An 11,728-nucleotide genomic window follows, 5' to 3' on the forward strand; every position below is an offset into this window, starting at 1 on the left:
AGAAGTAGAACCAAGAGTGTCTTATTAATTCTTCTTCAAAAGATTTCCTTCGTTTTTTCCCTGCTGAATAGAATCTTACCTTGTGCAGTGTGCAGCTGACTGCATTGATACAGGCTTTTCCTGTGCAATGAATAATAAGGTGCAGTTGGGAAACCTCTTCTTGTTGACTTTTAATAATCTATACAAGCTTAAAACACAGGAAGAGACACTAAAATATCTTTTTCCCCATGAGGAAATCACTCCAGTTAAGACTAGTAGTTGTAACCTGCAAATAATTATTAGAGTTGTAACGTGCTTAAAACATTTCAAACTGCACACGTGTTGTAGTGTATCCCATATATACCAGGAAGTGTTCTTGTACACTCACTGGTCAATTTTATCAGCTGCATCATGTGTCAGCAGAGAGCTTATGTAAATTGCATGGGTTTGAAAGTTTTTGATTGGTATCTGCACAGTTTGAATAATCCTTCCTTTTGAGAAAATAATTTGTCAAAAAGTCTCTTGAGAGACGGTAACTATGTGAAGTACACGCGAAGGCAGCAGCTTTGCTGCTTAGTTTAGCTCCAGCTTACTTCTGCAGTCGAGTGCTGCACAGGCCGTTTGCAGACACAGACTGATTTGGTCACAAAAGAAGCAATATTCACCATTTCAATTTAATATTACATGTGAATATGGGGGGACCACAAGAGTGCAAGAAAAAGAGGTATGGAAGAATGCATGGCATTTATAGTATGACTAAGTATGTATAAAAGGAGAAGGTTGCCTCACATCAGGGTCTTCGAGAGCCAAATGTCATTTCTAAATGACTTTTGGCGTGTGTATTCTCTCAGGAGGGGGATTCACTTTGCTGTACAATTGCCTCTATGTACCATTTGCTTACAAGGTTTTACTTGACCTCCCCGCTTAGCAGTTCACCATAAATAAACTGTTTTTCTCCATGCTAATAGGCAACTCTGATTCAGTAATGTCTCAGCTTGGAGGGGTGCACTGGTACTAACTCCTAAACCCTGGCTGTGATTGAGAAGCTGGATTTCCCAGCCCTGCCTTGTGACAGGTGATGGGTTTGAACTGGTGTCAGTCTCCGGAGCATAAACCCAACTTTATGCTCTTCCTCAGAACCTCTTGTTACCCCTGCCAGCCCTGTTTGAAGATTGACTACCGGTACGCTTATTTTTCTTGTCTTCCCTATGAGAGCTAAAACCTGTAGACTTGTAATAATTAGTCCCTCAGTGTGATGGCTGATTAACTGGGTACTGATTTGGAACATAGCTGTCACCATTTTTTAACTATTTCAGCAGAAATTGCTTACCAGAACTGCTTCAACATGTTATGTGCACTGTTCCCTCAGCAGAGATGAAAATCTCATTTCTGTCTCTTCCAGTCATCTTCCTGGTAGATTGTCTGGTAAGCAAAGGAGTCGCTTGTGCTCTCTACAGAGCAGGAGTGGTTTGTGGAGAGCGTGCTACTTCCTGAAATATGTTGTCCAATTTTCTTCACTTGATTTTAAAACTTAACATAGTAGCCTTGTTAGATGATGGGAGGGCCAAAAATAAGTAAGCAAACTCAAACTGGAAACTAATTTTTTCTGCCAGTTCCTAGTTTTAGCTTGCTAGGGCTTCACCTAATTATTCTTCGTAGGCAATTATCTGTGTTCCAATTGCAAAACCTTTTTTTGGACCCACTCAGAGAATATCTAAATAAGTGCTGTTCATGCTGGGAATCGTGGACAGTTGTGATTTGCATTTTCATCTCATAGGCAAGTCAGCCATTTCCCCAATCTGCCTTTAAATTCCATTTTGAGAAGGCAGATGCCATGTCCTACTTTCACCTGCGCGCGCTGTGCATCACTGCCTCTGGTCACTTCTTCCAGCTTTAATGTGGTTCACACTGCACAGGAAGCACGTCCTGCTTTTAATCGGCTGTGATAAGGCTGCATCAACTTGCAGTGTTGATGTTACACAAATGGACCAGTAATTTAACACAGGCAACAGGTTTTTGAAGCAGCAGGTCATGCGTTCTTCAGTATGAGTTATCTGGTGTCTGAATTAATATTCTTTGTTGGCATTTCAGAGACGTCTGTTTTCTTTGGCTGTTTAAGTGATTTTTTTTTTTCCCATTGCTGTCAAGCTATTTCCAGTTTGTTTTCTAGAATGTATTGTCCCTACTTAAAAAACAAACAAACAAACAAAAACCCCAAAACAAACAAAAAACCCAAACAAACTACAAACCAACCAAAAAAATGAGCTGAAAAACAAAACTACAAAAACCCATTACCTGAGATAGGGACTACCTGAGACAGTTTCAGAAAACTGCAAAGATGCTTGCCTTAAAGATTCTTTCTTTCCCCACTGTTCAAATCTGTTACCCTCCTGATTGCTTCATTTATTATTTCACTAGCTTGTCAGCAACGGTGACTCAGGCTCCTGCAACTATGACCAGCTCTACTTAATCCATAATCTCTTGCTTTTAAATTAGTATCTCCAAGCTTTCTTGAAAGCCAAATGTTACTAGGATTTGATGTGTATATGGCAAATACTTAATTTGGTACAGGTTAGCAGGGCACATCAGCATGCTGCTCTGAATCTGTAGCTGTATACTTCAGTTCTTTAAATCTGCATGCATTTATTTATTTATTTGTTTTAACCTAAGATCAAATTTACACCAGTAATTCAGTGAGTAGAGTTAGATTGTGAATAGAAACTTAGAAGCAGCTGCAGTGTTTTAAGTTTCTAATGCCGTCTATGGCTGCTGAAATTCTTCCTTGTGGAAAATCTTGAGACAGAATCACCTGGCTATCAAATCCATGGTTTGTGCAAACCTGCCTGACTTGACTAGGTCAGAGAACTCATTTTGCCAGCAGAAACTACCTGGGCAGTACCATTTCACTCAAAGTGCTGAAAGCAGAGGTAAAGAAAATGAAATCTCTATGGAAAAGTAGCAAACACTTCCACAGACACTGGAAATTATGAAGGGCTTATACAGAGAAAAGGGGTAGTTCAGACAGTGCAGTGAGGCTTTTTTTTTGTTTGGTAATTGTTAACCTTTCTCCTTTTAAAATCGTTACGGTGGTGAAGTTGATTATTAATAACATATTTACTGAGATTGAAGCAATGTTTTCAAAGTTAACTGTTTGAAATGTCTTTCATTGTTGCTTAAACATAGCTACTTGCATATCTAGACTGACTTGCTGTTTAATTCTGCTTGAATATTGTGTTCTAATAATATGACTTTTTTAAATCTTTCAAGCATTCTTAAAACGGATGGCAAAGTAAGTAGATCAAATGTGTTAGAAATTCGTATTTTAAAGTTTGCCCAAAGCATGTAATAAACTTGTATTATAGTAACAGTAGCAAACGCAGAGTGTGTATTCATATTAATTTCCTTTATCTCCCCAAAAATACTTCTCTAACCATTACATCCAAGTCTGAATTTATCTCATCTAGAGTTGTACAAAATTTGCATTTGACAAATGTGATTCAACATTTTTGCTCACGAAACTGTTTCACAGTGTATTTTTTCTATTGCTCAAACCTGAAAAGGAAATCCAAGTAGAGAAAGTAATAGCACAGTGCCTGAAAATAAGGAATAAACTGCAGGGAAACATGAACATCAGTAAAAGCCCTGACTAGATGTTGCTGTCGACTAACTTGTATGAGTGTTACTCTGTGGGGATTTCCAGTGCTTCTGACTGTACAGAAAACACAGGCAGGGTAAAATTGCCCAGTTGCACCTTGTTAAGGCGTGAACCTGAAACAACACGGCTTGCAAAAAGGTCCCGTATATGGAAATTGTTGAGTATTAGTCTTTTGGTGAAATGTGTGTCTAAACTGAGCTTTAAGCAGGCTTCTGGAACAATGGTGATCTTTAGCACCAGAAAGTAGAGCAGATTCTCTGGTGTGAACAGTAACATGTGAAGTACATTTAGGGAAGAGTCCTGCACTGAACATGCCACTTCCTTGCATGGTGCTAAAATTTAGGCATTTTCCAAGCTTGTGGTTTTAGGTAATGGCCCTATTCCCGTGTGTTAGGGCTTGAACTACTGCAAATAAAACTTAAGAGCTTTATGTGAGCATCTGGCTTTTAGCTTTACAATGCTGGAGTAATATTCTACACTTGGAAAAGTTCATCCTGAGGCTTGTGCCAGAGCATTCACTCTTCTTATTTACCTTCACTGTGGTCAAGCTGGTCTTAAATTCTCCAAGTCAGCTTGACCTCTGTGAACACTATCGCTTGATTTTGTTTCTGCATTAATGCTGTGTCAGATTTATTATGGCATCTGTTACAAATTATAATCCAGAGTGGTTTTGAAGGTAGGTTTCTACTGTTCAAAGCCTTTTTTTTTTTTTACTTACAGATTTTTGTTTTTCTGCTGTGCTTGTATTGAGTTGCTATCTTCCCATTTGTCCAAATTCCAACTTCAGCATTAGTTTACCAAAATAATTTGTCCCTGGTTCCAGACTTCTCATGATCTTAGCAACGTGTAACCTATCTACTGATAATTGTAAAATGAGTGCAATCATCCATAAAACACAACTCTTTTTTTTTTTTTTTTTTTCAGTAAGTGTGTGCTAGGCTAGCTTGCTCTCTCCACTTTGTCAGCGCTGTTGTCAGTCCTCCTTGAGAGATTGTGTCGCTTCCCTCCTTCCCTTTTTCCCTCAGAGATAAACTCTACCAGGCTTTAACTAGATCATGTTCTCTATTATTCACCCTTACTCTTAATACTAATTTGTGTTTTCATATTGGTAGCATATTAGTTTTATTTCCAACCGATTTAAGGATTTAATATGATATGCTGAGGAAGTGCACAGATGTAAAGACTGCCGTTTTTTTTTTGTCTGTCTGAATCATTATCTAGAATTTAGTTTTCAGGACACTGGCCTAGAATCAAATCTTCTAGAGAAAAACGCCACATTGATTTGCAATCTGAATGCTCACAGTAAAAGCTGACTTCTGTAGTAGGCTACCTATTCTCTCAAGAGATACTTGCAAGAAGTTTTTCTTTTTACCCCAAATTTCTCTTTATATTGTCTTTTGCTAAGGCTAGTCTGGATTCTAGGCCCTGAGGGAGGGCCCTTTTAAAAGTCAGAATTACTGCAAAGTTCTTGGCTTGGCCCAGGTGTCTTTCTTTTAAATGAAAAAGTTGTGATACTGCCAAGTACACTTCAGCCAACCTTGCTAATTTTCTGGGAACAGCTGTTCTGTCCTCTGGGCTACTGTCAATCTCTGATTTATTCAAATTCTGTCCTCGCAGGTTAGGATGAATAATAGCAACGAGGCTAAAAGATTAGATTGCTCTTTGTTGTTGATCCAAGCTTCTTCCAAGTTCTGTCTTGCCTAATTGCCTGCTGCAACTAATGGTTCTGTGCTTTTTCCAATTCTGCTTCTTTCATTATTAGTTCCAGCATCTTTGACACACTGAGTTCTTGAACTTTTTCCCCTCCTGGCCTTTATTTCAGATTTTGCAAGGCATGGCTCTGATGGTTTCATTTTTGTACCAGAAGATAGATTCATCAGCAGTAGGTAACGTGGCCTAGCTCTACAGGAAATCATACAGGCAGACATTGCTGATGTTCAGCAGATAGAGCAGATGATGAACATCAGCACTATCATGTTTGTGGGGCAAGGTCCCCCTTGTGAGAAGCCAGACAAAATTCCTTTATACATATGAACTGATTTACAACTTTGGCTTGAACCTAAATTACCAGTGCTAGCTCCTTTTTATCCCAGGTGTTTGGTTCCTAGAATTCCAGCTGAAGAAACCTAAGAAACTTTATAGTCAACCATTTATGCTTTTGAGACTAATCTTGAGGTTCTTAGGCTTTCATTTTCTTTTCAAAGCCTCATCTTGTATCTCCTTACAAAATAAGCTGATTGATGTTTTTACAGGTCCGGATGACTCCTATTTTGTCTGGAAGAAGAATGGACAGAAGATGAAGGCATGCATCACTGAGCAATCTCATATGCTGTTTGATGGCAGAGTACATGTTCTGAGTTGGGTGAAAGATTCAGTATCAGAAAATACAGAATATAAATGTTCATTCATCTCAAAAGTTGGGAACGCAACATCAGAAGTGCACATCACAGTGGAAAATAAAGGTAGGCTGGTTGTGAATGTGTGCCATGTTTGGCCTGACCCTGATATGAGTAAAACTTTGTAATTTTCACCCATAAAACGTGCATATCTGAAGATGGTAATTCTTGCTTATTGCATTAGTTATCTACTTCAATTGCTTATGAAAAGGTTTTAGAGCCATAAAAAAATTATTCTTCCATGCCCTCCCACAAAGGACTAACCTGCAAATCAGCAGTTTCTACCTGGAAATGAAACCAAAACTGATAAACTCATACACACAAACTGGAAGTCGGATGAGTACTGAGAGAGTTAAAAATAGTTACTCTGCCAGAACGCTACAGGGTAATGTACAAAACTGCTTTAATGCCAAGGAAGTCAGAGGGTAAAGAGAAACCCCCACCACCCAGGGTTTTTAGAAATCGGATGATTTGAAAATCACCGGTAGTTGGGTGAGGTCAGTTCCTACCTCTTCATTTGGACACTAACTGGGCAAGAGAACGGTTAGCTAACTTTAGCAGCTGCGCAAGATCTGTGGCTACCCAGAACTGACAAAAGCTACTTGAGAATCATTTTCAACTAGCTTTTAAGAACTTATCCAGGCCTGGAGAAGGTCTGAATAGTCTTTTAAAAGACAGCAAGAGCAATGAAGATGATATAGTATGGATTTTCTTAGGAGGGTGAAGAAAAAATTAATTAGCTGGTTAATAACAAACACAAATTTGTCAAGAGAAGCTCAACCCTTCTTTTTTCAGTGACAGAGAAAAGCAGTAGGAGTTCCACAAGTTGCCTTGCCATCACTCCAATTACTCTGAAGTCTGTCTTGGAAGCAGAATGAAGAGCACCTCACTGAAACTACTGTAAATGTCAAATGGAGAGAGGCTTTCACTGTGCTACAAAAGCATTACATACTGTAGCCGGTGTCCCAAAGGGTAAATAGAAAATGTTACATCTGTGTATGTCACCACCAGTGTTACATTCTGCAAGAAAAACTGGCAGGCAGAATTAGAACTAAAATTTTATCAAGATGGGTTAAAATAGCCCCTCTTAAGTCCCCACTGGAATGAAGAATAACTAACTACATAACATTTACCAAAAAATGGGGAAATTACAAGCTGGACACAATCAGCTGTATCATATCATTCTTCTCCCCAGGCTTGGTGTGATTTAACTGGAGCATTCCTGTGCTTCTTAGATGGGTTTGAACTCTAACACGTAGGTCCCATTTTCTAGAGCTCAAATCACAGATAAAAAGCGCTCAATCTGTTTACTCTGGAGGCTATAAAGTTTGCTGCAGAGGGGAAGAGACATGACCATTTGAACAGAACTTATTTCCAAATAACATGAGAGGAGGTAGAGCAAAATGAAGGACAAGATGGTGGCTTTTGTTCCTTCTAGCCCAATCCTCCACAGGGAAGTACTGCAAGTGAACAGATATCAACTTCCTTCATTATGTAGTCAAGTAATCATCCCATGTACAATTCTCAGATAGTGCTGGTCAGGATGGATGGACCAAAGAATTTGATACCTGGAGAAGCGCCATCAGTGAACATGACAAGATGATGCAAAACTGGAGGAAAACGTGGGTAAGAATTTTTGGAGAAGGCATTTCCTACCGTGCTTTCTACATGATGCACTACAGTCCCAGTTTTATAAATAGCCTATGATGTTTCTGCAACCCACTGTATTTACATAACAAAGTGATTAGTGTTCCTGTACATGTTGTCATTCATAACCCTCTCGGCAGTAAAATCTGCTCAATCTATGACATATATTATGGTTATGTCAGCTTGCTCATTCAGTCCACTAACCAAGTGCTAATCAGTCAGTAGTTCTCATCCTGCCCAAAACGTTAAGTCTGTGTATACTGAATATAGTACAGATGTAATTTCATCACATCTGTAGACTAACTGGATTGCAGAGACTACTGGACTTCATAAATGGTACTATCCATCAAAGCTGGCCTTCCTTTAAAAAAAAAAAAGTAGTCCATACTTAGCTTTTAATGTTTTTCTCCAACAGTTAGAACAAAGACTAGTTTTGATAACTTTTGGATGACACACGCTTGTTGCATGTGGAACAGTTAGTACAGGCAAGTTATAAACCCCATTTTAATTTTTAAAGCAATATTAACACATCATTCTGAACTTTCTCTTCTTCAGGAAAGCTGCAACAAAAAAAACAGCCTTTAATGAATTAAGGAACAAACAGGCTAGAAGGAGAAATGTATGCAAGCTAGAGTACCCAGTACTCTTAATGTCACAGTATTCAAAGAGGTATTTGCGAGGGCTGGTGCTGGCACTAAAACTGATGTTCAGGAGAATCAGCTGAAGCTGGAGGTGGAAGAAGATATTCTTACTGCATCAAAGAGTAACGATGTTACATGCTACAAGTAGAGAGGCCACCCATTCCATGCTGGAACTATATCTGGTTTTATTTCAGCTTCATGAAGAACAGAAGTGGTCTCAGTAAGACTTATGCTGCTTAAACAATACAATATGATGAATGGTTTCTGTTTTGGGTTCTTAAAGCAAACACATTAATTTTGGGTTTGAGGATCTTGGTACGATTAATAATATGTGGATCACATTTATTTAAAGGCACTTCAACTCACCCATTTATTTTCTTTTAATACGTTTACCCTTATCCTCTGTTCCCAGTGTTTTGAAGAGCATTCCTTTGTGGTGTCAGCAAGTTCATTTGCTGAAACACATTTCCTTTGGTAATAAAGTTTCTGTACCAAATAAAGAACGTCTGACTAATTCTCAAAATACAGATAGATTACAAAGGACCCAAGTTAAAGCAGAGTCTTTAGTTTTTGCAAATTATTCTTCTATATTTGAGATAACTGTGGTACCTTTAAAAAATTCTGTGTATGTTGAATGAATTCCAAGACTACAATTACATCAAGTTCACATATTCCCACAGAACTGCAGGCTGAAAAGGTGAGGACCTACTGAATCCACAGTGAAATTATTTTACTGCACTGCTGTTCAGAGTTTTGTCCTTCTGGATCTAATAAACAAAAGTCTGAGGCATAATTCAAGTTTTCTGTCTTATCTTCTCAATGGTTTTAAACATTCTGGAAGCAGGTAAGATGCCACCTAAGAATCACTGTAGCTTGAGTCCATGGAGACAGCTGCTCCTAGCAATAGCAGGAAATTTCGTGTTTATCCCTAAGTTATCCCAGAAATGGTAGATTGTTTTCCACATTGAAGAAAGCATTCTCCTCACTCTCAGACTTTCCCGAATTACTGTTTCTTTTTTTTTTTTTTTTTTTTTTTAATACCAGACCACCTTGTGGTCACACATGTAGGGTGAAAATTCTTATACACAAACCATTTTCTGTATTTTTCACATTAGCAATCATAAATTGATGCTGATGCAGACATCTGACACGAATGTTCAAAGGGAATTTTTTTCCCCATTGTGTTTCTCTTATGACATCTTTTATGGCTAAGGTACAACTGTAAAAAGACTTTTCTTGAATTGTCTCTCCACTATTTGTTCACTTGATTTGGAGCAGTGCTAAGTTTAGTTCTGTGGTGCTGAGTGGGAAGGTAAGGTTCGTAAGATTTAGGTAAGAGTTTTAGATTAGCATAGCTGAGCTTTGCCTTGTCTCTGCAGCAAAGTACTGCAAGTAGTACAAAAAGATTGCCAGACTTTTGTTTGGCTCAACTTCATCAAAACCACATCTGTATAACAGGATTAGTGAACACAGCTGTGATCCCTCATAGTGATTTTTTTTTGCTACGTTCTAAGAACAGGAAATAACTCCCTAAGATTCTGAACAACTTATTATGTTTCCAAAGTAACTTTTAATGCTCTTCTACAGTAAGACAAAATAGAAAATATGGCTAAAAAAACCCCAAAGGTGTTAATGTGATCTTCACCAACTGATCCCCATTGCATGCAGTGACTAGGTTTAGCAGTTTCAAAGTTTTATATGTTTATCAAAGTAGCACAAGCATGAATAAATCACAACTTACCTCTGGATCAAGGATATCTGCTGGCCATCTTTCATCACTTACAGGGATCTTTCACCCTTAATTTCCATTTAAGGTTAGAAGAAACTAATACAAAAAGATCATCATCATAACTAGTGACTAGCTGTGCGCTTCAGCTTAAGGCTGGCTTCCCTTAACAATATCCTTCCTCAAAACTGAAATTTCAAGTATCATTTAAATGCCCACCAGAAGAGTTCACTTAAGTCACAACCATACTTTATAGAATCAATATATTGTAATAGATTTTATACAATTTACATTCTACAAAATTCTTTGAATTTCAAAATTATTTAAAGTTTTTATATAACTTCACATGGCAGCTACTTTCCAAAGTATTGCTCTACAAATGTTCGATGTGGTGAAGCACTTACAGACACACTTCAGAGATGCTGGCAGTAGCACATGGCATCTATATCACCTTTCAAAACAGCTGACAGAAGTTACATGTGCATCTTACAATTACTTTCTTAAGGCTTGTCCTCTTATGTCTGCAACTTGTAAACGATGGTATTTATATAGGAAATACCCACTAAGGTGGCTCCACCACCATTACGAGCACATTTTATGGAATCACAGAATGGTCAGAGTTGAAAGTGGCCTCTGGAGATCATGTAGTCCAAACCCCTGCCAGAGCAGGGTCACCTACAGCAGGTTGCACAGGACGGTGTCCAGGCGGGTTTTGAAAGTCTCCAGAGTGGGAGACTCCGCAACCTCTCTGGGCAGCCTGTTCCAGGGCTCTGCCACCTCCAAAGTAAAGAAGTTCCTCCTCATGTTTAGATGGAACTTCCTACATTCAAGTTTGTGCCCGTTACCTCTTGTTCTATCACTGGGCACCACTGAAAAAAGACTCTTCCCCTCCTCCTGGTAGGAGGATGTTTTTTGGTTTCTAAAATTGTACTTTCTGTAAGATATAAATTTTCCCTACCTTAGATACAAACTGAGATTCATCAAAAACTCTTACATATATACACTGACATAACGCCAAACTGAAGGAATGAGGAGTCTGTTGGCATTGAGAATGTACACATAGGATAGCAGGATGGCATATTTGCTGTCCTTCAATATCCTCTAACTTCAAAGCAGGACCTATGATAAACTAGTCTCAGTAGTAACAGAAACATCATTGTTGTACACTTTTAAGTCAACTTCATAAAATTTCTAAGCAAAGCATTTTAACTTCAGGAATTTCAGACCTTTATATTCCATGCTCTCTCCTTTACACCTGCTGTATGATCCCAGAAGAATAAAATATCACACAGATGAGCTAACTAACTGGGAACTTTGTCATCATTGGCTTCTGTAATTAGTTTCAGTCAAGCTGCCTACCCAGAATTAATTTCTTACTGACTGGAAGAAAGTGACATTGATGCCACCCTGCCCACCTGAGCAGGTTTATTTAGAAGAAAAAAACAAAATCAAACCCACAATCAAAAAACAGCTGAAGTTCTTTAAATAAGTGTTAACAATAAAAAGCAACTCCCTGCAAGCCCCAACCTTCTGCCTCGCAGATTCGCTTCCCAAATAAATTTATCTTTCTAGCAAGTTCTTTTGGTATATTTTATCACTAACAAATCAATACTAGTCCATAAAACCACAAAAGTATGCCAAGCCAGTTCAAGTGGCTTGGGGCTAAGACAATTTGCTGTTGTCA

The 11,728-nt window shown here is 38.4% G+C and overlaps 1 protein-coding gene across 3 annotated transcripts in view; it reads left to right on the forward strand.

The window, feature by feature from the left end:
• SEMA4D (semaphorin 4D) overlaps positions 1 to 11,659 on the forward strand; it is a 44,543-nt gene extending 32,884 nt beyond the window's left edge. Inside the window, exons 17-19 of one of the 3 annotated variants that reach the window (XM_082498049.1) lie at positions 5,887 to 6,096; positions 7,559 to 7,652; positions 8,233 to 11,659. In XM_082498049.1, coding sequence (XP_082354175.1) covers positions 5,887 to 6,096; positions 7,559 to 7,652; positions 8,233 to 8,401 — 473 coding nt within the window. In that variant the 3' untranslated portion in view covers positions 8,402 to 11,659. Of the gene's footprint in view, positions 1 to 5,886; positions 6,097 to 7,558; positions 7,871 to 8,232 lie in introns of those variants that run through there. The other 2 variants (XM_082498050.1, XM_082498051.1) reach the window with 2 other exon arrangements.
• The last annotated feature ends 69 nt before the right edge of the window (positions 11,660 to 11,728 follow it).

Source organism: Vanellus vanellus, assembly GCF_965231255.1.
Source record: "Vanellus vanellus genome assembly, chromosome: Z".
In the NCBI taxonomy this organism is placed as follows: Eukaryota; Metazoa; Chordata; class Aves; order Charadriiformes; family Charadriidae; genus Vanellus; species Vanellus vanellus.